The sequence below is a fragment of the Sorex araneus genome, chromosome 10, assembly GCF_027595985.1.
Source record: "Sorex araneus isolate mSorAra2 chromosome 10, mSorAra2.pri, whole genome shotgun sequence".
NCBI lineage: Eukaryota > Metazoa > Chordata > Mammalia > Eulipotyphla > Soricidae > Sorex > Sorex araneus.
Window position 1 is genome coordinate 49,250,485 of NC_073311.1, and position 27,681 is coordinate 49,278,165.

At 39.8% G+C, this 27,681-nt stretch overlaps 1 protein-coding gene across 1 annotated transcript in view; it reads right to left on the reverse strand.

Annotated features, from left to right (window-relative positions):
* LOC101549854 (alpha-2-macroglobulin) overlaps positions 1 to 21,730 on the reverse strand; it is a 45,305-nt gene extending 23,575 nt beyond the window's left edge. The window contains exons 1-15 of the mRNA XM_055118153.1: positions 21,391 to 21,730; positions 18,720 to 18,903; positions 17,565 to 17,724; positions 16,764 to 16,816; positions 14,824 to 14,844; positions 14,411 to 14,579; positions 13,371 to 13,455; positions 11,895 to 12,015; positions 11,061 to 11,175; positions 10,802 to 10,911; positions 9,054 to 9,215; positions 6,370 to 6,597; positions 5,874 to 5,937; positions 4,319 to 4,461; positions 3,322 to 3,471 (exon numbers count right to left, since the gene is read on the reverse strand). Of these exons, the coding sequence (XP_054974128.1) occupies positions 3,322 to 3,471; positions 4,319 to 4,461; positions 5,874 to 5,937; positions 6,370 to 6,597; positions 9,054 to 9,215; positions 10,802 to 10,911; positions 11,061 to 11,175; positions 11,895 to 12,015; positions 13,371 to 13,455; positions 14,411 to 14,579; positions 14,824 to 14,844; positions 16,764 to 16,816; positions 17,565 to 17,724; positions 18,720 to 18,903; positions 21,391 to 21,476 (1,851 nt within the window). The 5' untranslated portion in view covers positions 21,477 to 21,730. The remainder of the gene's footprint in view (positions 1 to 3,321; positions 3,472 to 4,318; positions 4,462 to 5,873; positions 5,938 to 6,369; positions 6,598 to 9,053; positions 9,216 to 10,801; positions 10,912 to 11,060; positions 11,176 to 11,894; positions 12,016 to 13,370; positions 13,456 to 14,410; positions 14,580 to 14,823; positions 14,845 to 16,763; positions 16,817 to 17,564; positions 17,725 to 18,719; positions 18,904 to 21,390) is intronic.
* Between the last annotated feature and the right edge of the window lie 5,951 nt (positions 21,731 to 27,681).

Consider the following 27,681-nt stretch of genomic DNA (forward strand, 5'->3'; position numbering starts at 1 on the left):
CATGCAAGGCAAATGCCCTACCCGTTGTGCTATTGCTCCAGCCCCAAGTATATCTTCTCTACAAAGGACAGAGTAGTATTTCCTTGGATATTTCACGGGATCAAATGCCCCAGATCCTCTTAGACCTTGTTTCTTGGGTGTTAGTCTCATGCTATGTTGGGATCAGTCTGGATGGGAGATGTGTGCTGAAAGTGGGGAAAGGACCCACAGAAGGAAGGAGGTAGAGGGAGAGAGTGGGGGAAGGGAGGGAGAATGAGGAGGAAAGAGAGAGAGAGAGAGAGAGAGAGAGAGAGAGAGAGAGAGAGAGAGAAGAGAAGTGCCTGCCATAGAGGCAGGCAGAGGCGGGAGGGATAAGGGGGAGACTGGTGGTGGGAAATGTATACTGGTGCAGGGATGGGTGTTGGAACATTGTATGACTAAACCCGATCATGAAAGCTTTGTAACTATATTTCACAGTGATTCAATAGAAATTAATTAATCAAAAACCAAAATGCTCCAGATCTTTCTACAATATGTAAAATTTGATAAATTACTGGGCTGGAGTGATAGCGCAGTGGGTAAGACGTTCGCCTTGTATGTGGCCAACCTGGGTTCAATTTCTCGGCCCCTCTCGGAGAGCCCGGCAAGCTACCGAGAGTATCTCGCCTGCAGGGCAGACAGAACCTGGCAAGCTATCTGTGGCGTATTCCATATGCCAAAAACAGTAACAACAATTCTCACAATGGAGACGTTACTAGTGCCCGCTCGAGCAAATCGATGAGCAACGGAATGACAGTGACAGTGATAAATCACTGCAAATAATGCCTTCATTTGAAGGAGGAAAGACAGGCATTAAAAACTCTGAGAGTTGCACTGTAGAATATTCATATAAGTTTAGATTTTTTTGGACAAGAATAGCTTAACAAAGTGAGTAGTATAAAGAAATTAAGCCACTTTCTCATTGACAGGGTCTTTTATGTTATTCATCTGTCTTCTGCCTTATGGGTTTTCATAGCAAGTTATGTAACAATTGACATTGAAAATATGTTTCATCAGAGTGTGGATTTTTGTTTTCCCAGAGTTCACTGCCAGATCATCATCAGTTTGGCACCCAGTAGGTACACCTAGAACATAGTAGGCACTTTAATATCTTGAGTGAATGTCTTGTGCTACTCAGAGCAAAAGTTTTATTAATAAAGGATTGAGGAAATCTGGTTTTTCTATTTCACATTTATTACTCAATATCAGAAAGTCCCTGCTTTATTATGAAAACATTAGTAGGATTTTTTTCTGATTTGTTTATAGTGTTATTGTAATCAAAGAATATTCAGAACTATAAATTTTGTTATACAGATATAAAATATTAATATTTCTCTATATATTCCCTTAACACTATTGAAGTGCATTTAGTCTTTCTTTTAGAAGTACTTTTATATTTTCAATTAAATCCCATTGGAAAGATCAAAAAGCAAAAGCAAAAGTCTTTGACAATACTTTCCCTCTATAAAATATTAATAGTTTAAAAAATTTCCAAACATTTTTCTTTGCAAAATATTGATTTTTTTCTTTTTTGGGTCACATTCTCAGGGGTTACTCCTGGCTCTGCACTCAGGAATTACTCATGGAAGTGCTCGGGGGACGATATGGGATGCTGGGAATCAAACCCAGGTTGGCCGTGTGTAAGGCAAATGCCCTACCTACTCTGCTATCACTCCAGCCCCAAAATATTGATGGTTTTAAAAAAATTCAGTAAGATATTATTGCAGTTGACTTCATATTGAAAATTTAAAGATATAAGCAAACTGCTCTTATTGTTACGTAGCTTCTGATTGTTCTGCTCCAGCATGTTCTTATGCTGCTCTTCTATAAACCCAATAATCTTAAAGATTTAATTTAGCAATGTCATTTATCATGGAGCAGTTAATATTTTATGCTGGTTTTGGTGACAAATTATTTCAAAACTTGTCTTTGTGTTGGGACATGTAGCTTCTTAATCGCTGATATTCTTATAAAAATATAAATTTCATTTTTCTTTTTCATAAAACACGGTGACATTAGTTTATAGGCCATACAATGTTAGCACATCATGCCCTAAACCCACCACCACCAACATGCCAATATCACTCCACCATGGTTTTGGTTCGTTATTTTGGGGGCTCTATCCGGTGGTACTCAGGGGTACTCCCCGTATGGTGCTCAGAGATTACTACAGTGATGCTTGGGGGACCAAGTATCACTTCAAGTGCTGGAGATTCTACCCAGACCTCCTGCATGCAAAGCATGTGCACTAACCTTCTGAGCTAGCTCTCTGGACACGCTCTGTACAGCTTAGTGGAGGTAAATGTATATCCCTATCACTGTCACTGTCACTGTCATCCCGTTGCTCATTGATTTGTTCGAGCGGGCACCAGTAACGTCTCTCATTGAGAGACTTTTTGTTACTGTTTTTGGCATATTCAATATGCATGGGTAGTTTGCCAGGCTCTGCCTTGCGGGCTCGATACTCTCGGAAGCTTGCCAGGCTCTCCGAGAGGGATGGAGGAATCGAACTTGGGTTGGCTGCGTGAAAGGCGAACGCCCAACCGCTGTGCTATCACTCCAGCCTGCATATCCCTATACTGTTTTTTATTTTAATACATGAAAACTAGTTTGGAAACTCCTCCCATTGGTCTCGTAGACTCTAGGATTTCTGGCATTTTGATGGTGCATAATTATTTCATATACACAGGTGTCTTCTGCTTTGACATTCAAAAGTAAGAGGTTCTTAAGAAAACTTTTGTAAAACAACACCCAAAGAGCAATTGCTCTTCATTTGTATGAAAAACACTTTGATCATTCACATACTCATCAGATGACCTACCCAAACACACCAAATGACACACAAAACCTACAATACCCAGCCTGTATAAGTATTACTGACCTATCACCTAAAACACACAGCCTGTATAAAGTTATTACCTAGGTACACAGACCATCGAAATAAATATTCCTGGGGAAGAAGCCTGGCAGTGTCTCAGCTCAGGGTCCCATCAAAACAAATGCTAAATGCTTTGTTATTGTTTGTTTTTGTTTTGTTTTTTTGCTTTTCACTCTGTGTTGTAAAGGGAAAAGCTTCTCCAATTCCTTTCAATTATCCCCAACAGGTCTTTTATAAAAGTGTACTTGCACATCAAACACTTTTAAAAACTCAGGGATACATGTACATAAGATATTACACATGAATATCTTCCCTGCCCAAGTTCACATGAAAGAGCTTAAGACCAAACTCCTAGTCGGAGACTTTCTCCTGGTTCTGAGGCCCCTGGCCTGGCCCTGCTGACCTCAGAGGCTGCCGAGACTCACCGTGGCTGGGGAAAGCTCGGCCTCAGGCTTCATGAGCAGAACGCTCTGGTCCACGGCTCGGAGGGCGCAGAGGGACTGAGGAGAAGCCGTGACCTCCAGGTGGGCCTGGGAGGCTGGAAGACCTTGTGGTGGGCGGAAGCTCAAGCTCACCTGTGACACATGGGGAGGAAGGTGAGCAAATACATTCCCTGATTTCCCAGGCACTCACTAACCTTCCCTGAGTGATCCTCACATTCCACGTGTTAACCGCTTTGGTTGGCTCTGTGATGTGGGCATCACGTAGAGCTGGAGGCATTCTGTCTCTGACCCTGCCTCTTGACCCTCCACAACCAGCTGAGTCAATATGATGTTATTTCATTATTCTTACAAGGCATGAAATTAAAGACACTGGTTTTTCTTTTTTTTCCTTTCTTTGGCCTTGAAGTACAGTGTGATACTCATTAATTGTGGATTGGAAAGCTTCTAGATCACTTGGAAACTTTCTTTGGGCTCTTAATCATCTGCAGAACTTGTGTGTCTGATGAGATCTGAGCAGCAACCACTGAAACTTTGGAATGTGCCTATCAAGTTGATGGATGGCGGGGGAGGGAGAATTGGGATGGGGAGGGGATCCGGGAACACTGGCGGAGGGAAGTTGACATTGGTGGAGGGACTGGTATTGAATTATTGTATGCCTGAAATGCCATCATTGGTAACTTTATAAATCATGACTCTTTAATATTTTTTTTAAAAAAAGAACTGTGTCTATTGCTAATATTTCTTAGCAGACGAAGGGAGCAAGACACTCTGTGCTATAAGAGGCCATGCAAAAGACATTTCCACTAACAGTCAAGGAGCCTGGCCCCTTCGTGGGGTGCTGTCAGTACTTTGGGGGAACTTGCTGGGGGGAAATTTCATTTACCCCTTTTGGCTCCAGTGTTTCCTTCTAGAAAATAACTGATAACTATAGTGACTTCTAGTCTTCAGTGATAAAAGCTGTAGGATATGAAATACCCACCTTGTTGGCCAAACAATTTTCAACCTCATATTTTGCAGAATCCCCAATCACTTCCCCATCAGGAAAAATGGTGTATATGAGCAATCGCGCTATGGGAGCGATGTCTGGTTCCACAAGGAACGACACAGGAAAATGGCCGGTCACTGCAGCACAGAGAGAAGGAGCAAGGGACGTAGGTTAGATATCCGCCCAGGTCTGAAATAAAATTCTTTGGTTGCACAAGGCCACTAAGGAGTCTTGACTGGTTAATGGTTAACCTATTAGCAGGTGTATCAGACATAATTGGCAGAATCCGTGCTACACCGATGACTATCTCTAAACACACTATGTATCTAAGCACCCTCGTTTATAAAGATCTTATCCAAGATATCTCTTCTCATAAATAATTATTTATTGTCAAATTCCAGTTCTAGCCTGCCTGCACAAGGTTCTAAGGGCAGTTACGGTGTGAAACACCCATTTGCCTATGCTTTTGATCTAGACTTCACATTGAGAGCAGGAAAATAGCCCAAAGTTATAAAATGTAATTGTAAGACAATGCAGTAAGTAAAGGACACACTGTTATTTTCTGTTTTAGGGCCACACCTGGCAGTGCTCAGGGTTTCCTCCTGAATCTGTGCCCAGGGATCACTCTTACAGTGGTCACTCTTACGGGAGACCAAATTCTGTATTGGGACTCAAGCTTAGCTGTGTGCAAGACAAGTGCCTTACTGGCTGTAGTATCTCTCTAGTCTCCAGACACATTTTTTAAAACTTATAAACCAACTATTTTTTTTTCTTACAAGGTTACTATGCTGTTTTGGAAGTTATTCTGTAATGATTATGTAGATATTTTTAGAGGCTGTATGAAACTTATATTGTCTACTATGATGCTTTTATGTTACGTGAAAAGGTAACAAAAGAAAAATTCACTGATAGCTTGCTAGTAAGCTTTTTAAAGGGATCTCTTAGATTCCTTAAAAAAGAAGAAACTTTTAGAGATTTATAATTACCTAAATTTTTTTTTTATTGGGAAGATCTAATTCAAATTTAACTCTTTAAACACTGAAAGGAAAATATAATCTAAAGCTCTCAATGACTCAGAATTATACCTAATAAATAAAAGGCACTTAAAAATTCTACCTACTTAATGGGCACTGGTGGAGGGATGTAAACCAAATACAAACATGAAAGTTCATAAGTTTGTAACTGTGCCCACGGTGATTTACTAATAAAAAATTAAAAAAATATTCTACCTCCTTTTTATTTTGAAAAATAGCTTCAAAATGTTATTTTAACAAGAAGGTCCAGGGAGATTTGTAGCTAAAAGTGCTGAAATAATCAGAATATAAAATAATGGCACCCATAATGTAAGTAATCTGAAGAAAATAATTTGCCAGAGGAAAAGAAGCATTTAATATGAATAAAATGAAAAGTATTTCCTTTCCCCAAATGTCCTTACTGGGGTGAGATGTTACATTTTCTCAGTTAGGAGCGACTAATATTATTTCTGCAATGCAAGACTGAATGTGCTGGAACAGAACATGCTGGAATGTAGAACTATGGAAATACTCACTGTCTCCCTGCTCCACAGGCAATACGTGAGTCCCAGATTTGACAATGCCTCCCTTTGCCATGATCTGCAAGAACAGAAACAAAAATAAATTAAATTTTCCTGACACGAAGCTTACCCCAAATCTTTTTTTTCTTTTTGGGTCACACCTGGCATTGCACAGGGGTTACTCCTGGCTCTGCACTCAGGAATCACTCCTGCCGGTGCTCAGGGGACCATATGGGATGCTGGGAATCGAACCTGGGTCGACTGCGTGCAAGGCAAACGCCCTACCCGCTGTGCTATTGCTCCAGCCCCACCCCAAATCTTGTCTCTTATGTGATATGCTTTGCTTCATTAAGTGCCTCCCTGGCTGTAATTAGTCATACTGCAAATTACAATTTTTTACATTACAGAAAATTTAAAAACAAAGTAGTAGTGATATCTAAGGTGGTTCATAATTTCTTGCTCCCAGATTCTGTCTATAGATGAATCAATGCAGAGAGACCTTCCTTCTTACCAAATAATAGAACGTAAGCTCTTTCTGCTCCTGCAGGACCTGCCCATTCAGAATATAATGTGCCTGGACTGTCTGAGTTTGGCCACAAGGGAGGTCGCCAGCTACGGGCTCAAGGTGGACAAAGCTCTTGCTCAGAGAGAATACGTGATTCGCGGTGTGGAAGGCTTCTTCATTGTCTTCCGTCAGCCACTGGAAGCCGTAACAGCCATTGTGGTCCTTATGTCTTACCTAGCGAATCAGAAGAAATAATACTACTTTATAGGATATAAAACATAAAGAGCCAACGATGCATAAATAAGTTTACTCTCCTACCCTAACTAATATCTGAAATCTTTTGTTCCATAGAAAAATTGTTAAAGAGAACAGCACCTTTAGTTTGTTTACCTGGGCTGTAGGTACAGGTTGTGTCCCTGAAGAGGCTTCTTTTTTTGGAGGGGGGTTACACCCAGCGATGCACAGGGGTCACTCCTGGCTCTGCACTCAGGAATTACCCCTAGCGGTGCTCAGGGGACCATATGGGATGCTGGGAATCGAACCCGGGTCGGCCAGGTGCAAGGCAAATGCCCTACCCGCTGTGCTATTGCTCCAGCCCCTGAAGAGGCTTCTTGAATGGTATTTCTGGAGAGCATAAAGGAGCCATTCTTTGCTATTTTTTTTATGAGGGGAAGGGTGGTAGTTTGGGGGCCACAGTCAACTGTGCCCAGTGCTTGCTCCTGAATGTTCAGGGGTGTTTAGGGCCAACTCCTGAGGTGCTCGATGGACCACATGCTGAGCCAGGATTAAGTTTGCATGCAAAACAAGCACCTCAAGCTCTGAACCCTCTCTCCAGCCCCTGCTTGACATTTCTTCGGTTACTTTATCTATTCTAAGATAGAGAAGCTATCAAAATTACTCGAGGAGGCTAATCTCCAGAAACTGAGGAACTGCATTTCTGCCTCACTGGTGATGCATTGCAAGTAGGTATTCTGGATACCTATAATTTTGCAAGCATTGTGGTTTGAAAACACTTTCTGTAAGTGAGGCTGGTTGAAGTGCGAAATTCCTGAATTAGTATGTCTCCCTCTTCTGCACTATCTCAGGCTTACTATTTTTTAATTCTTTCTGCATTTTTAGAATCCTAAGCTTCATAGGTCCTATTTGGATTGTAGTCACACTTTTCTCCCTGTGGGAGCTGTTCTATAGTTCTTACTAGGCTTCCTGTACCATTACTTTTATCTGCCAAATGGCATAAATCCTTGTATCAGTAAGAAACTGTTTTTAGCTCAATGTGTATTCTCTTGAAACCATATTTACAATCATTGTAAAAGAGACCATTTAAAACATTTTCAGTTTTTCACGAGTACATTACTCTGCCCACAGAAAGTGTTCAAGATACTTCTTGGTTGTTAAAATGAATAGCTGTTCAATTTTGAGTTATTAGTGACATGAACTTTTATACTCTATTATAAGTGAATTAATAAAATATATTCTTTATATCCACTTTGTATTTGTATGTAATCTGTACATACAAATGTAATGTAATATTACATTACAAATCAAATGTAATTTGTATGTATGGAAGATTCATGTGCCTTCCATAATTCTTATGATGTAGCATCTATCGCAAGTCAGTAGATTTACAAATGCATCTTTTTGGTGAAATGAATACTGTATATAAAACAAAGCAAGTTATATGGTCCTGAACAAAACCTGGAGGCAATGAAAATAGGATAAAAATAAAATAAGAAAAATATGGGGCATAAGTATTAGGCACTAAATGTTAATAATGTTAAAAAGGATTTTTATAGTAATGATGTTGACTACTGAAAGGGGATTTATTAAATTCTCACATAACTTTTAGAGCTAATTACTAAATTGTACCCATTTTAAACTAAGTAAATGAAGTATACAGATTTTTAGTTATTTCTTCTTAAAACAGAGTTAAGCCAGGATTTTAATCTAACTTACCACATCTTGGGAACTAAACTATGTGAAGCAAAACACACTTTTCTTTCTGTGGAAGCTGTTCCATAGTTCTTCCTAGGCTTACACATAAAATTTCCAACGTAACCAGTTTTAATGCACGAAGGCATACACAGTTTGGTAGCATTAAGTAGTGTGTGGCAGACAGCCATCTTTTGCATCATGCAAAATGAACTCTAGATTAGTCACTGAACAAAACCTTTTATTTCTCCACAGGCCCTGGCAACCAGAAGTTTTATCCATTTTGGAACTTGTGCCATAATTTCCTTCTTTTTTGAGGGTGAACACTATTGTGCTGTATATTTAAACCATGCTTTGTTCATCCATTACGCTACTGATGGATACTGGAACTGCTTTCACTTGGCTATTATGAAAAGTGTTGTTATAAAAAGAGGTGTGAGCTTTGAGTTCCTTTGTCCAGTGCTTTTGGATATAGGCCCCCAAATGGGAGTGGTTCTATTTTTCATTTTGTGGGGTGGAACTGACACATTATTTTTCATTACAGTTGAACCTTGTTAAACTCTCAACAACAGTAAGCCCACTCTTTTAACCACAGCACTGTACTGGCTCTTTTAACAGTCTTTCAGAGTTGGCCTTGCATGGTTTGTAATTTGTACTTTTTGTCACTTCATCGAAGTAATCTTAACTTGGATATTTCATCACTTTCAGCTTGTAGCCTGTTTTCCGAGGCTGAAAAGAAGGTAGCTTCTTTCCAAACTTACCCTGATGGAAAGGGAAGAACCCACAACGTTGGTGGTATTGATGGAGAACTGCACCAGGCCATGCTCATCTGTTGTCGCATTGGAGTTATAGTTGGCTTCACTGGCTGTGATAAAGATGAGCTTATTTGGCATGGGGTCACCTTTCTCATCCACAAGGCGCACCTGAAGATTTTAATACTATAGATCAATTTCATGGCTAATGTTACCAAACATAATCATTTATTTCACATTTATGGAGTCTATCCTGTTTGTTCACCATGGTCCAGACATTGAGTCTATCTACAGCAGTGCGCGAAATAAAATTTCTTCCATGAATGACTTCAAGGCTTAGTAAAAAAGATAAATGCTAGGCAGTATTTATCTAACAGCAATCAGTATTGAGGAGAAAAATATAGCAGAAAATTAAAGAGTGATGGAAATGACAATAGGGGCATGACTTGGAAAAAAGTATGTAACTATTTTGAAAATGCTGGGTATTACACATTTTCTTGGAAGCCACAGAGCATAAGTCATATAGTAATGAAAGATTTTAACCCAATATCCAAAAGTAATTAAGTTCTGGACACTTTTATATAAACTATTATCTTTCTATGGATTAATGTTCTGAAGTACACAGGCAAAAGATTACTAATACACTGAACTGCATGAGTTTTCTCTTTGCTTTAGAGAAGATATTTGCTTCTCAACTTAGATTTCAATATGTGAAAATAAAAAAATGAAACAGCACATAAACAAAAGGCTAAAGTTAAATTACTGTTTACATTCAACTAGGTACTTCTTATTCAGGAAACGCTACTTTTAATAGGACAAAACACAATTGACAGACTGGGATCAGTATTTTAATTACTTAATAAAATCAAAGTTTGCCAATGAAATATCTGCTGCATATACAAAGACAAGGATATGAACAAGGAAATGAACAAGACTATGATTCTTTCTCTTTTGGTCTGAATCTTGTAACTCATGGAATTATAATCCAGTAGGAATAAATATTTTGAAAATACAATGTATGCTAATATACATTTTTAGCTTCTGAGATCAAAAGAAGTCTGTGCAGCATCTAGCAACTTGGCTATAGATACTAATACATAACTTTAAAGGACTAAATTGGATTTTAGGTAGTGACCAAAGGTTTTGAATGTTTATTTTCAAAACCATTAAGGTAGTTTAAAATGTGTAAAAAAATTATTACACATTGAGGTACATCTGTCATCTTAGTCTTCTCAAGTAGGTTCCATTTGAATATATGCTTATTGATAGAAAAGTACTTTTTTAGGTCTGTGAGAAATTTTTTATTTTTGAATATAAATTATGTATATTAGCACTATTTTCAGACATAGTTTTAAAATGATATTTGCTGCCATGAAATAATATAAATCTTTTGTATTTCTTTTAGAATGCTTCATAATTCTTAAAAAATAAATAATGACCTCATATGTTCACTCAATTGCACACAAAGTTAATTTTAGAAGAACAATGTACATGCTACTAAGAATTTGGATATTTCTGTGAGAAGATACAAAAATATGAGGCTACTTACTAAAACATGCATTAGAAGACTGAAGGATACACATCCTGCTGCTATGAAAGTTTAAAAAATATCTTCTAATTTTAATAGTGCTTTAGAATTTTGGAGTTACATTATGCAACAAATAACCACAATCGGGCACACTTTCATGGACTATGTTGTACTTCTTAAGGTGATTTGTGAATTAAAACATAGTTTGTGAATTTAACAAATACTTTACCTGCCCAAAGAAGGGGATTCCTTGTCTGAAGTAGGGATCCGCTTTCACAAATGAGAGTGTGGTCACAGTCCTGGTAATTTCAATAGACCCTTTCCCAGTAATTTCCACCTCTGAAAAAAACAGCAGCAAAAATGTTGTTTAGGGACCATACATCACCAAACTTCTCACTCTGTCTCTTTTCTTAAATTCTCTGTCCAAGGATATAAATCCACGTCCACTGTGATTTTATCTCCCTCCTGTTTCCATGGGATTCACACACCTGTTCCTTCCTCTTGAATCTTGGCCTCCACTTCGAGTTTCATGTCATACCCCTGTCGCCTCATCTGGAAGATCTTGGTTTTTACTTGCTGGGAGAAGCAACCTTGGTTGTCGAGCTAGAAGGAAAGAAAATACAGAAACATAGCTAGCACACTTGCACAATTTCAGTGCTCTGTTCACTGGGCCGGAGGTTTTGTGGAGCACACACAACCTGTGAGAACACAACAGTCTCCAGGAATTAATGATGGTTCACTTTCACAGCAGGGTTTGGTTTATAACTAACAAGTATGTTCCTTAGTGTCTGACATTCTATAGAGTAGATGAAATAGCGAGGTCCTGAAAATCTGGCACAATCTTGCTGTGGCAGATGGCAACTCCCCAAATCTGGCTAAACTCCCTGATACACAGGGAAGCTAGGAGGTTTCCTTCACCCAGTGGGGCCTGTGTCTTTTACCTCCCTGCTATGCGGGGCTTATGGCAATAAAAGAGATGGAAACAGACATCCTTTCTAGCCACGGAGGTTGGTTTCTAGCCAACGGGTGTGTTTTTCCCTTCCTCCTACATAAGAGGGAGTGACTGTTCAGGGTGACTTTGGATTCCATTTATGGAGGCGGCTCAGTTTCCATCATTCTGAACGCGTCCATCACCCCCACAATGGAAAATGGACAGTTGCAACAAATGAACCCCATTGACCAAAGGCACAGGTTGTTCACCTATGACAATAGCTGGCATTGTGGCAGGTTGTTCTTGTCCTGTGTTATCGCCATGTGGTAACTCACTGCTCCTAAACAATGCTCCTATTGTTAGTCTCTGAAAGGGATTGTTTTCCACCTACCTTGTGACTGAATCTCTCACAGACAGCCTCGGACTCTACACCGTAGCAGTCAGAAGGGCTGCTATACTTTCTGCACATGCTCACGGTCACATGTCCAGGGACGGGCTTTCCATATGTGTATCTGTATTAAGAATGTTTGCAGATGAATCAGACAGACAAGGACAGCACCCTCTTCTACCTGTTTCTGTATATCCCTTACCTGCAGTACATTTACTCTCTGTCCCTCCTTCTAATTTTTGCAAGGCTCATGGTGTTGACAGCAAGTAAACCAAGTATTCTGTTTTGAAACCATTCAGTGCAGCATGCTGAAATTTAATGCAATCTCATCTTTTTTTTTTTCTCCTTAATCTGAAATTCCAATGGAATCTTTTAACAAGTATCATTTTCCCTGGGGATGTAGCTCAGTGGCAAAACACATGCTCTGCACGGGTTAGGACCTGAGTTTGTTCCCTAGTCCTCTTCCCAATATCTTTCTCGTTATCAAAGTTATTATCAGGTTTGTTTTTTTTCTTTTTAGAGAAAAAAAGCATTATTACACAAAAAAAGAAAGAAAAACTAAACACTGTCAATTATATCCAGGAATAGAGACACTAATGCACTATCTTTCCACATGCATCCAGATATAGTTACATAGAATTTTACTTTACCTTATACAAAAATAAGATTTGCCACAAATATGTCACTGATGATTACTGAGTTTCCTAGGACATTTGATTTATTTTTCTGTGTAAAATCTCTCTCATTTTATGAGAGAGGACTGGCTCTGTGATGTGGGGCAGATCTTGGTGGCTATTGCTCTGAGACCACCCTGAGCAGGAACCCTGTAGGATGGTGGGTGCATTCTACATACGGTCTTTATGCAAGTGTGGTTTCTCCACTCTGCCTATTCCTCTGTGTACTGCTGCTGCAGGGCTGCTGGAGATAGAAACATACAATCCTGGAAACATGAATTTTCAAGGCTGGAAAAGGCCCTACTGAGACAGCATGTCTAGTTTCATTAATAATGATGACAATGAGAACAGCTGTTGACCAGCCTTATTTATACTGGTAGACCAATGAGTTATATAAGATTTTGGTACGTCGCCTATCTCTAAAAATTCTGTACTTAAGCTGTTTTTCCAAGATGTTAGATAAGGTCAGATAAGTGATCTATAAATGATTGAATTTCTTCTCTAATCTGTTAAAAGGAAATTCACTATTCTTCCCTCAACATTATTCCGCGTGCGTGTGTGTGTGTGCATTTTTTATTTTCAGAATCAATTCTATATCTAGTGATAGCTATATGGGCATTTAAAAAATGGGGTAAATATTAGAAATTCAACAAGAGGAAAAAAACCTCTGGGTATGGGAGCATATCAAGGCATTAAAATTATTTGTGTGAGCCCTGTTCAGAGACAAAACTAGTCAATTATTCCTAGTGATTAGATCGCATTAAAGAATTTTCCTTAAAATATTTTAAGAAGAATATGAACTCACAAGCCACACACTGAGATGTTCACCTCTTCTTCCAAGATAGTGATTACCTTTGGAACTTTTACTTGCACTTCAAACTTGGGGAGCACTGTTCATTGAAGATAAAGGGAATTGGTGATTGGTTTTCAACTTCGGGTGAATTTGTATTTTTAAGTTCCGTATAACAATTCCCAAATAATTAAAAAAAAAAAACAACTGATGGAAGTAAGTCGACACTGGTGGTGGAATTGGTGCTATTTATACATACACTGTATGTCTAAAATTCCAACTATAAATAACATTGCAAATCATGGTGTTTTAATAAAATAAAGACAAAAAATAATTTAAGAAGGCAAAAAAAGTTTAAAATAATTGCATAAATATAGTTAACTATTGTTGATAACAGATTAGGTAACACAATTACAATAATCTTAACATTTACTATTTTGATGTGCATAGTACAGCACCTCTGCCATCGCCAAAGTGCCCAGAACCTTCCACCATTGTTCTTGTCACATCTAGATAATGTGCTAAAGCTCTGACAAAATAGCTCTAATGTTCAATATATTCATTTTAGTCTCAAATGGAGATGATTTTTAAAGGATGATGACAGGGACTGGAGCACAGCGGGTAGGTCATTTGCCTTGTATGTGGCTGACCCAGGTTTGATTCCCAGCATCCCACATGGTCCCCTGAGCACCAACAAGGGTAATTTCTGAGTTCAGAGCCAGAAGTAACCCCTGTGCATCGCCAGGTGTGACCCAAAAAGCAAAAAAAAAAAAAAAGATGATGACAAAACATGGTAAGCATAATGAACTATGAAAGACCCCAATAAAACGAGTTCAAAAATATTTGGGGATTTACACGTTCTATAAAAATTACAAAGCTATATAAAACTCTATTCACAAATCATCCATTGTCCTCAGTGGGATTAGATACAATCAGTTCTGTTCCAAACCCCATCTCACACATGGGGAATGGATGAGTTCCAAATAAATTCAGAATCTCAGTCCTAGATGTTTAAATATGAAGCAACGTGTTCCATGGTTTTCCATAATCCATACCAAACTCCTCCACGGTGAAGCTGTGTTCTATCTTTCCACCCATCGGCTTCTGTACCACCACTTTATAGGTGCCCTGGAAGGGCTCTGATGAAAGAGGAAAGGTCAGTTGCGTGAGGCCATTCTCTAACTTGAGATTCTGCCATTGTGAGATGCGATTTCTCTTGGGATCCTACGGAGACATGTAATGTAACTTACAATAGATCCCACAGTACAACATGCAATAAAGCAGATTTATGAAGACCCTGATACAAGTCAAAAAGAAGACAGGGTTGAGTAGAAACTGGGGGTGCAGGAGTTAGTTAGGTCTTTCCTTGATGATAAGGTTCTGGGATATTAAGATAAATCTCAACTAAGAATGCTTAATCTAAATTGATTAACTTATATTTAATGAAGACATATTTATTATCACTTACCTCAATGTGTACTAGTGGAATCTGGAAGACAAAAGGGAAAGAAAGAAGTTTAGATTGTTCTCAGTTCTGATTTATAAGCAGATTTAATGTAGAATAACTGTTTATTGAAGACAGAGGAAATTGGTAAAAGAAAAATGTTGGGGCTGGAGCAATAGCAGATGGGTAGGGTGTTTGCCTTGAACATGGGCGACCCCGGGTTCGATTCCCAGCATCCCATATGGTCCCCTGAGCACTGCCAGGGGTAATTCCTGAGTGCAGAGCCAGGAGTGACCCCTGTGCATCATCGGGTGTGACCCAAAAAGCAAAAAAAAAAAACCAATACTGAGGTTGAATTTTATAGAAATTCAGCTTAATCCAATGAAAGAAATTAATAAATAATGTTAAAAACTAAGCCACCAGAAATAAATATATCTATGTGCACTTGCGTTCACAGTAGTAACTTTTATTATCATTGTGTATATGCTATATTCACTAAAGAACATGCCTTTGCTATGAAACTTTTCAGGTTGAAAAATAAACTCTAATGGAATAAAAAGTAACTATATTCATACCCAATATGTTCATATTAAGATAGGACACAGAACTCTTGGGGAATCGTAAGGAAAGATTTTTGCTCTGGGCTGGTAGATTTCTGCTCTACAGCTGGTATGGTATTTGTTTGCCTTGAATGCAACCAATCCTAGTTTGATCCCTGGGATACCATATAATCCCTCGAGCCCTGCCAGAAGTAATTCCTGAGTGCAGAGCCAGGATTAACTGCTGAGTATTGCTGAGTGTGGCCAAAAAAACAAACCAAAAAAAATGAAAGATTTTTGCCCTTCTGAAAGATTCAGTTTTATGGAGAGTATCATGCTAAGTGAAATGAGTCAGAAAGAGAGGGACAGATATAGAAGGACTGCACTCATTTGTGGAATATAAAGTAACAGAATGGGAGACTAACACCCAAGGATAGTTGAGATAAAGACCAGGAGGATTGATCCACAGCTTGGAAGCTGGCCTCACATGCTGGGGGAAAAGGGAGCTAAGATAGAGAAGGGATCACCAAGTAAAAGGTGATAGGAGGGCCCCCTCGGGATGGGAGATGTGTGCTGAAAGTAGACTGTAGACTGAGAATGATGGCCACTTAATGCCTGTATTGCAAACCATAACACGCAAAAGAAAAGAGACAGTAAAAGAAAATGTGCCTGCCACAGAGGCGGTGGGTGGGGGCTATGGGGAGTGGGTGAGATGGATACTGGGAACATTGGTGGTGGAGAATGGGCACTGATGGAGGAATGGGTACTATGACTGAAACGTAAGCATGAAAGTTTTTAAGTCTATAACTGTACCTCACAGTGATTCACTAAAAAAAAATTAAAATTAAAAAAAAGAATATTTTTAAAAAGATTCATGTTTATTTTTATAAGCTAAGGTTTAGTACATGCCTTTCATGTACTGTCCATAATTCTAGGTGCTTGGACTAACGCAATGCACGCAAGAATAGTATACCTCTGTTCATGGAGGTTAAATTCTAACAGGGATGAACACATAAGGAATGTACATATATATCTACATGCATTTAGGTATCAAGTAGTAAGGACATAATGAGTAGTGAGAAAAAAAATAAAACAGGGTTAAATTTCTGGCTCTGCCTCTTGAAGCCACATTCCCAGCCCCTTGAGATTCTGGTTTTTTATTTATTTATTTTATTTTTAAATGTTTTTTAATGAATCATCATGAGGTACAGTTACAGACTTGCAAACTTTCGTGCCTATGTTCCAGTAATACAATGATGAGATTTTGTTTTAAATGAGGATCTTGCACTATTGCAAAGCCTGCAAAGCCAGAAATCACTGTTAAGCTCCCTCTTCTGGTCCTCCTCAACATGAAAATAGACTCCAAGCCTGTTTAAACCTATCCACAAATGGTCAAACAATGTTCAAGAAGAGTAAAAGACTCACCGACTCATCCAGAGGGTGAAAATCTTCATCCAATACAACCACACGAAACTTCACTGAAACAGAAATATTTTTCGTGAATCCCAGAAACCTTCAACCAGGTCTATCCATTGATGATACAAACTCTGAGGAACCAAGATTTTAAGGCTCTTCTCAGGATAGACCTCACTAAGACATAATCTGCTGAAAATTTTGGTATGCGGGTTTTGTGACTGAAATCTCCAGGCTTTCTCGGGCTCAGGATGGGCTAACCTCTCCCCACCTCCCTGTACTTCAGGAGGCCTTGGCAGTCACATCCACACCCTAAAGCTACCACCCAACTGAAAAGCTACTCCAGCCTTATTGTCCTGATAAAAATACCAAATGCCCTGAATAGACACCATGACCTCTTAGCACCTGTATTGCAAACTATAATGCATAAAAGGAAAATGAGAGAGAGAGAGAAAGAGTAAGAAGGAAAGTGCCTCCCACAGAGGGAGGTAGGGGGAAGAGGATGCGCGGTGGAGAGTGGTAGTGGGGATACAGGGGACGTTGGTGGTGGAGGTGGTGCTGGATCACTGTATGACTGAAACCCAATTATGAATAGCTTTGCAGTGGTCTATCTCATGGACATTCAATTAAAAAAATTTTTTAAAGTAGCATGGAGTTTATGCCCCGTTCAATCAGCTTAATCAATAGCTGAATAAATAACAGTACTCCTACATTAAAAAACAAAGAAGAAGACTCTAAGACTTTTGACTAGGAAATTTGGAGGGAAGCCTTGATATTTCTTTGTGAAGTTTTCCTGAGTAGACTTGGTCTTACCTTTTTGTCCTGGTTTGTAGATGGGCTTGTCTGTCTGGACAAAGACCAGACTCTCATGGTTTTTAACCAACACTGTTTTCCGCTTCTTGAATTCTTGGGTTGGTCCTTTCACTTCGGTAGTGAGGTACATTACCTCCTCATGAGTGGAAGAGAGTGGAATCTGAAACATAGGAGAAACCCTCAGAACCCATTTCTATGGAGATTTCCTTCCCCTGTGCCCCTCTTCCAAGAGACAGATTTCCCCTGGAATCAGACAGATAGAAAATATTAACTTTACTCTCATTGTCATCAGCAAAAGTCGGCATTACTTATAATTTTTACAAGAAAACTCAAGAAGAAAAGGTTTCATCATTCAGTAAGAGAGATCATAAATGAGGCTTGTATCTTCTCCTGGGTCAGCCAATAGCCTTGATTCAATGTTATTATTTGCTAACATATAAATTATGAATATTTATATATTTATATCTAAACTTTGATCCAAATTTGTCATCTGCTAAGAGGACACGAATGAAACATATATTTAGGCAATAAGAAAGAAAACAATAACATTTGATTCACTGTAGCGTGTAAGCATATTACATGCAGGCAGATCTCAAGAGATAATAGATAATCTGCTTAGAGACATTTCCGTACTTTTCACTCTTTGAAAATTACATGGGGATGGGTCCCTCTGCCCCCTCCTGGGAGCTTATGTGGAATATTTTCTAATTGGCTCTTCTTATTTTTCTATATTAACAGTAAGATGAAGTTACCTTTTCCCTTTGTTTAGTGTGTACTACTTTCTCCAGCTCTTTTTCTTTGATTATTAAGTTGATCTTTAATGTGCTCATATTTGTCCTTCCTGGTCATAAACTGCTTAATTTCTAAACTTAATTGCAACATACAGATTCTTTTTTTTATGGGGCTGGGGTTTGTGGTTCTCCTGGAGGTACTCAGGGCCCATTCCTGACTCTGTGTCCAGGAACCATACGCACATCAGTGGAAAGAACCAGGATTGGCTGCATTCAAGGCAAATGCTGTAACCCCTGCGCTATGTCTCTGGCCTGCTATGCATGATTATGTTCTTAAGTCCTTGTCAGCCTTACCTCTACTGCATGCTTAGACGCCCATGACTCCTCCCAATAGAAGCAAGTAGATCCCGTCAGTCATACTCACCACGAAGGAAACGCAGTGGAATGTGTCTTTCTCCACTACCAGGTCACTGAAGAGGCTCTTGTTCTCCCTGAGAGATTCCAATGTGGCACTCACAGTCACTGTCTCATTTAGGTGGCTTAGCAGGACACAGCCTTTCTCAGGGGTCCCAGTGTGGAGCAGGGAGGGGACCAGCACCATGTACTGCCTGGAGACGGGGGAGTTAAGTTAGACGGGAGCATAGGAGGGGAGACATTGTCTGTCATCACAACTGTTGTTAGTATCCTTAGTTCTCGTCTAAGACTAATTTTATGGAAAGCACGAAACTGATTTGTTGACTGGCAAGTATAACAATTAATCTTTTCATTAAGTGCCACGACAGTGATGCTTTTACTGGTAACGGGACTTAAATAAAGGTTTGCACAGATAGCTCACTTTTAGGAGCCCAAACAGGAGAGCAAAGTAAAATTGCTAGTTATATGCTTTTACATGTTGTAAATATCTATTTTACTTTGGGGTTGCTGTAAAATCCAAACAAGTTCTCCGGTAGGGTACAGCATCCAATTTACTGAATTTTCACTATTCACTACATTCTGTGAAATTGGTATGGCAAATCCTTGCTTCCGCTTAACAGATGAGAGGCTTCAATGAAGAGGATCGTTAGGTTAAAGTCTCAGCTATGGGAAACAACTAATGAAATCTCAGTGTTACCTAACCCTGATGTTTGCATTTTCAATGTTTACCTTTCAGCTCATGGTTGGACAATATCTACATTCAAAATTGTCTTTCAGCAATTGAATTTTGGGTCTTGATGACTATGAGCAAAACAGAAATGGTCCATATTTCATATATAATTTTATTAGCCTTGTTTCTAAAGTGATTTTTAGATACTGTGCATATTTATGCATTTGAAAGCAAATATCTACTTTCACAATAAGTTTAAATAAAGAGATATCATGTTTGGTGATGTTTGAAGTTAAAGCTAATATTACTCTTTCATAAGTTTCCCATAGATTCTTAAGCATTAGAACAAGAAACCTAACATGCCCCATTTAAAAAAATACATAAGATCAGTAAATTTACATTTTCCCTTATGTCTTTCCTGAACTTCATTGACTCTAAATTATTTTATGCTTTAGAAAGTTCTGTATGCCACTCTTGTTTCTTTCTGAGCAAACATTTTAAAACACATTATATATACATATATTCAATATTCTATATGGGTATAGAAATTTTGCATTTAGTCTACTTTTAAGTTCAATGTGACCATGAAGGTATAAATGTTCAATCTTTAAAAAAATTTTTTTTCTTTGCACATACAAAACAGTGCTCCGGGGGTACTCCTGCCTCTGTGCTCAGGGGTCCCGCCTATAGTGCTCTGGGGACCATTTAGTGTGAGTATTGAACTGAGGTCAGTCACAGGTTACCTATTTTCTTTTGGATTGAGTTAGTCTCACAGGTCTTACTAGCAGGCAGCTGATCCAAACAAAATAAAAATATTATAAATTATGATTCATAAATATTAGATGTACAATCAAAATACTTTTAAATCCTTCTGTAGTGAGAAAAACTTATTTGTGCACATGGCGGAATTTTCCTTATTGCAAAGACTAAGAGACAAGTGGTACAAGTGATCAAGAAAAGACTGAACAAGATCTAACAGCAGTTTGGTTACTACTGAGGGTTTGTGTTGATGTATGTCCCCCCAAAATTATTCACATCAAAGTAAAGGAATGACAGTTAAAGCACCATCAGCAGCTGCTTCTTTCAACTCCGACGTTTTCCATCCTCCTTCAATTTGGTTGAAACAAAGTATTTGTCACACCCCCCTGGTTAACAAAGCATTATTCTTCTCCCCCACCCCCCTCTCTACCTCCCTCGCCTTTGCTTCCTCCACTCCAGGATTTTAAGTCCTTCTTTCATTTGGAAGGATAGAGATTTTTATACACTAGGTCAAGTCTCACAATGGAGACCTTACTGGTGCCCGCTGGATGAACAAGGGGATGACAGTGCGACAGTGCCGTGCAGGTCAGCACCACAGGGCAGAGTAACCATTGACTGAGGGAGAGCTTAGCCTTCCTCTTATCAAGTAGAAGATGGTCAATGAAGAAAGGGAAGTAAGAGCCCGGGAGATAGGCGAAGCGGATGGAGCTTATGTCTTTTGCATGCAAAAGGTCCTGAAATGATCCATGGCACTGGATGGTGTCACCCTGGAGATGCCACAGCACTGCCGAGGCAACCTGGTGGCTCCCACACCACCAGCAAGACATTGTTGGGCCCTGAGCACTGAACCCGCAGGCCCGCACCCCCTGCCTCAAGCACTGCTGGGAGCAACACCCCCTCAACTCCCCCGCCCCCTGTAAAAGAAGACAAAAGAGACAGCATGTGGTCTCAGCAGAGCCCACTGAAATATTTCTCTGAGCACTGATTCCTTTGCCAAGTGCCAAATTCCAATGTCCCTTAAAATTTTTTTTTTTTATAAACTGTGTATTTACATTTTTGAGATTTGGAGATTCATCAATAAGCTGAAAATGATTCAGAACCAGTGAAGAATGGAGAGAGCAGGCGTATGAGCTGTTGTTAAAAACGACCTTGGCTATCAGAAGGGGCAGTCATGTAGGAAAGAGGAGGACGTGCTAGAGAGAAGGATGGGCGACAAAGGAGACGTTTCCAGCTCATGCTGTGTGAAACTCACGGTTTTCCAGCGATGAATGCATCTTCAGGCAGGAGAACCAGCAGGAAGAGAAGAAAGCCAGGATGCAGGAGTTTGTTCTTCCCCATGCTGCAAGGAGCGCAGGCGGACTGAACCCCACTCCCTGCAATTGCTCTGATCCCAGACACGCCTCAGAGCCTCCAGGCTTTATGCAGCTTTCTGTGTAAACAGGAAGTTCCACCCACACAAGGTGTCTAAACAGAGAAGGCTCTGGACATGCCCCGAAAGGGTCATTGCTCTCAGGACCTAATTACAGCCAAGGTTAATTCCTGGTGGGCTCAACAGAATTCCTGGATGGATGAAACCTGCAAGGGTTGTTTCTCTGAGTTTTACTGTAAAGCAACTAATCCGCTTTCACCCTCTTCACTCTCTCTCCCTCCCTCCCTCCACTTCCCCACAGGGCCTTTTATGGCACTCCTCACATCTCTTGCATGAATAGTTGGCAAGAGAGGCTACAAGTTAAGCAACACTGACCAGGCTCAAAATAGAGATTTCACTACAAGGCAGCGTGCCTGCAAAAAAATCCATTAGATATGCCTACCTCCAACGGTGAAGCAGCTTCTTGAATTTAGCAATCCTCTTTGCAAATGATAGTGGATTAAACCACTAGGCTTTCATTTTAGGGCTATTGCTGCATTGCAGATGAAAAACCACACCTTAGAAGCATGGTAATAAGGGTGTATTTTTGGATAGTAAGAAAGGGAAACTAGGAAAGGGAAAATAGCAGGACTCCAGGCACAAGCCTCATCTACTGCACAGAGAGATCCCAATTACCTTTCCCACCTACTATGCAAAGATTTCATTACCGCCTTCTAAGTCTGCTGAACCTACGGAAGTCATTGCATAGAAACTATTTCATGCATTCATGCACCCATATAGATCCAACTCTTTGGTTGTTTTATTTTAATTTTGTTGGGGGGACATACCAGTGGTGTTCAGGAGCTACTCCTGAGCTCAGTGCTCAGGGGTTACTCCTGATAATGTATGTGGGACCTCTCCAGTAGTCTCCCCTGGTGCCAAGGATTGAATCTGGGCTTCATGCATGCAAAGCATGCACTCCAGTCTCTTGAACAATCTCTCTGGTATTATTTCTCTGTTTTATAAGTACTCATTGGACTGAGTAGGATTTTCTAGAATAAAAAATGTCAGGAGAAGACTAGGATGAGTGTTTGTAGTAGGGGTGCAGGAATTCTAAGCCATCTGTGTTAACAGACAAAATTTAAAAGGTTCCTAGTATTGGTGGTTTTAGAAAAAGTTAATTCAAAATATAACAGAAGTCAAATTGATTTTATTTACTTCTTGGAACCCCACCAGAATGTGTTCAGAGCTTACTTCTGACTTTGTGCTCAGGAATCACTCTTGGAAACTTGGGGTATCATACGTGGTGCCAGGGATTGAACCTGGGTCTGACAGGTAAAGGCAAATGCTTTACCTGCTGTACTATAACTCTGGACTCAAGCACTCAAATTGTTTTTTAGGATCTACATAAAACGTGGGCTGGAGCAATAGCACAGCGGGTAGGGCATTTGCCTTGCATGCAGCCGACCCAGGTTCGATTCCTTCGTCCCTCTCGGAGAGCCCGGCAAGCTACCGAGAGTATCTCACCCCCACGGCAGAGCCTGGCAAGCTACCCATGGCGTATTCAATATACCAAAAACAGTAACAACAAGTCTCACAATGGAGACATTACTGGTGCCCGCTCAAGCAAATCGATGAGCAACGTGATGACAGTGATGACAGTGATGACATAAAATGTAATATTTATTTGGGAGATTAATTACTTCAGATAGAAGAAACAAATGATAATAGCATTTATTTTGCATTTCATCATAAATTATAATGCTTGATAATGAATGTTGATGCTATATCCCCGGCTATTCATTTGAATATCACTGTGAAATCAGATCGCCCTTTCCTCCTCATCGCTGAATTGAGGGCCCAGGAGAACACTGGGGTGCAGCTGTTTTGGTGTCTGTAGGACAGAAGGCTGATGGTAGCTTGTGAGGGCGGGAGGTATCATAGGGGTTTCAGCCTGTTTCCTAGAGTGGGTAGGTCTGAAGGACGGGAGAATGACAGGCGGGGCTGACAGAGATGTTGGGAGAGGCAGGATTCTTTGTGGGACTTGGACATACTGAGATGCAGATGCAGAATGGGGGGAGAGAATGTCAAGTGGGGGGTCCGCCATGCCAGGTAGAGGAGTGGTAGCCCACGAGAGAGGACTAAGGATGTGAGGGGAGACGAAGAAAGCAGAAATGGAACTTGTTCTTGAGAGAAGCAAGGCCATGTCAAGAGTTCTCATGGCTGAAGAGGACAAATGGATCTCAAATGTTCCCCTCACGGGCACAGCGGTGTTTCCTTGGCAGAGGAGGGGACATGAGCTACAGGGAAAAATGACTGAATAGCTGGGTCAGTTGTCAGGACGACTGAGTCCTCCTTCTGACTCACCCGTGTGGGCTTAGCCAACCAAGTCCTGCCTAAGCCCCAGTTTCCTCTCCAGCAAACTGTGCTGTCAAAGCAAGAGACAGACTCATTTCACTTAGCATGATACTCTCCATGTGCCGAAAGTAGATAATGGACCAAACACGATGACCTCTCAGTGTCTGTGTTGCAAGCCATAATGCCCAAAAGCAGAGAGAGAGTATGGGGAATATTGTCTGCCATGGAGGCAGGGGGAGGGTGGGAAAGGCGGGGTATACCCGGAATATTGGTGGTGGGGAATGTGCGATGGTGGAGGGATGGGTGTTTGATCATTGTTAGATTGTAAGCCAAATATGAAAGCTTGTAACTATCTCACGGTGATTCAATAAAATTAAAAAAAAAACCAACCAAGAGATAGTTTTATGCAAGATACTGTAGCTCTTTGAAATTGTGATGCTATACCCCTATCCCACGAAAATGCCTATTTTGAATCTAGGTGACAAAGAAGAGGTCGGTTTCGTATCTGATCTGGGCCTTGATTGAAGAACCATGTCCAAATAAATAAAGTTAGGTTACCCAAGGAACAACTCCCTAAATAGAAAACAACACATAACTTGGAAAAGTTCTGTGCACCTTTGAAGGATGTGGAAAAGCTTGATTTTTTTTTTTTTTAGTAAGGGGCTAGAGAGAAAAATAAAGTTAGAGAAGAAAGAAAAGAAGTTTATAAAGAGAAAAGGAAAGCAACGAAATAGTGGAGAATATATGTCAGTAAGGAGAGAGGAGAAATATTTGGGAATTTAGAAAAATAGCATTAGGTGGTCATGAGTCTTGGTAAAAATAAACAGAAAAGTTCTTTCACTCCTTGTACTCCTGCAGTTCTTGTCAGGGGTAGAATATAGTGTGTCTGAAGACACCAACTGTTACATTACTTGGCTTATATTTATTTATTTATTTAGAGAAGATAGCAGTACTTTAAGTGTAGTTCCTGCTGGGAACTGCAGTGAAAGACATTTCAGCTGGTTACATATTAACAAACTTCAAAATCAGAAAGTTCAGTCCAGGGCATTCTGTCTTTATTCTCTCAGAAATGGTGGGTGTTCTGTCTTTAAACAAGGATTTTTTTTTTTTTTTTGGAAACTTGCAGATGTTCAGAGAGTCAGTGTGTACAGACAGAAATGTTATTCAGCCTCAGCGTGCTTCTCATTCGTGCCATCCCATTAACCTCCTTTTCTGTTTTCAGGGAGAAACATTAAGTGTTTGTATCTGTACTTGAAAGAACTAAGATTAAAAAGCTTAATAAATCCTCAGATTGTTTCCGTACGAGCAATATGCTTGTATAGTTTTTCAAAATTATATAAAAAAGTCTCGTTTAAAGTAAAATCAACTTAGTTCAGATCGCTAACCAGCATTGATATCTACAAATAATGTTACTAGATTCTACATTATGATGTAGAGGAATGCGTGCGTGGATTAAAACAACGTACCACAAACAAGAGAATTCAGTGACTGGCCTTACGTATTCAGTACCTCTGGTACTACTGAGCAAGTACAAGTGAGATTTGTGTGTGTGTGTCTGTGTGTAGGGTGGGTGTCATGCCTGGCAGTGCTCAGGACTTAGTCTTTGTTCAAGGATCACCCCTGATAGTGCTCAGGGAACCATATGGAATGCAGGGGATCCAATCCAATTCAGATATGTGCAAGGCAAGCACCCTGGACAGGGTACTATTCCTCTGGGCCCCAAATGTAAGTACTTTTGTATGATGAATCTGGACGGTGCATTGCCTAGGCTGGATTACATGCACTTGAAAGTTTTGTTTTGTGGGGTTTCTGTTTCGTTTTTGTTCTTAGCCTTGCAGGTGGTAGTCAGGAGTCCCAGGGTCTCCAAAGGGATTCTGGGCTAACTTGATGCCTGTGGTATAGTGTAAGGAGACCTAAGAATTCAGTGTTGCTCGGGTTCAGCAGTGCTGAGGATTACCTGCGCCACGTGGGTGATCATGGGGACCTGCAGGTCCACTTCCAGGCAGTACTTAGGGGCCTCCAGGGCTATGTCCAGTGATGCTATAGAGCCCATTTGCAGATGGAAATGGAACTAAGATTAGGCCTGTTCCCGGCATTCCAAGGAAGGGCCGCACAGTTTCAGGGACCACTTGGCCAACCGTAGCAGTGCTCAAGGGTTTCTTCTGGGCCACACGGGGTAGTGCCTGGGAAAGCTTGCAGTGCTAAGGACCAAACTCTGGTCTTGGTGCATATGGGTAGATGAGCAGGTGTCCCAAGGTCTGAGTTTAGAGTTTTTTAGATTCTACATCTAAGTGAATCAAAGGCTTTTGGTGAGTATCTTATTTCACTTAGCATATTGATTGTCCTTAAGGTTCATCTATGTTGTAGTATGTGATAGGATTTGCTTCTATTTTCTTAAAGCTGAGTGAATTTTATTTTATGTCTATACAACATTTGGCTTATTGTTTCACCTGCCAATGGATATTTAGGTTGCTTCTACCTTTTGTATCTTGTGATTAGTGATTCTATGAATTGGGTGTGCAGCTGCTTGGGGAGCAAGGGATAATTGTTTAATTTCTTCTGGGTATATATACCCAGAAGTGAAACTGATAGATCATTTGAGAGTTGTAATTCTTTGAGAATTGCCAAACTGTTTTCCATGTTTGCTACACTGTTATACAATCCCTCAAATTGTGCAGAGTTCCAATTATCCAAATTCTATTGTTTTTAATAGCAGTTGACCTAATTGGTTAGAAGTGATATATATATATATGTATATATATATATCATTGTAGTTTCGATTTGCATTTCTCTTATGATTAATTGAAAGTGAATGATAAATGGCCAATAAACACATTCTCTTATGGCTATTGACGATCTGTATATCATCTTTGGAGGAATCTATGTTGAAATTCCTGACATTTATCGAATCTGGTTATTTGACTTTCTTCTGTGGTATAATGTTTCATTTATTATGGATATCAACCTACCAGATATATGATTTGCAAATCATTTTCCTATTTCCTGAGGTTGTCTTTATAATATGTTAATTTTATCTGTATATAATTTATTTGTATTTATTAGTTAATGATTACTTATTTAGGTATTATGTTGATGATAATATTAGGGGCTGGAGCTATAGCGCAGCGAGTAGGGCGTTCGCCTTGCACATGGCCCCTCTCGGAGAGCCCGGCAAGCTACCAAGAGTATCCTGCCCTCATGGCAGAGCCTGGCAAGCTATCTGTGGCATATCCGATATGCCAAAAACAGTAACAACAAGTCTCACAATTGAGATGTTACTGGTACCCGCTAGAGCAAATAGATGAGCAACGGGATGACAGTGATGACAGTGACAGTGATAATGTTACCATTTATGTTTTTTATGTGCACAGTCACTACACACCCCTACCGCCAAAGGGTCAAAGATCCTACACCAATGTCCTTATGTCTCTTCTAGTTTGCCTCTTCCTTCTACCTCATTGGTAATCTGAGTTTTATAATCAGATGCCAATAGTTTGTCATAATTCCATACTGTTTTTCCCTTGTTTTATTTCTCAGTATACCACAGATGAGTAAGATCATCCACTTTGTACTTATCCATTTTCCTCTAAGTTACTTTATTTAGCATGATAGCCTCTAGTTCTATCCAAGTTGCAGCAAATGTCAAGATTATATGTTTTAATGGCTGTGTAATATTCCACCGTGTGTATTTGCCACAACTTCTTTACCTATTCATCTGTCATTAGAGATTTGGGTTCTTTCCATATTTATCTCCAGTCTGTTAATTATGTCCTTTTTTTATGAAAGTTCAAAAGTTTGATGTAGTCCTGATAATTTATTTAAATTTTTGTTGACTGG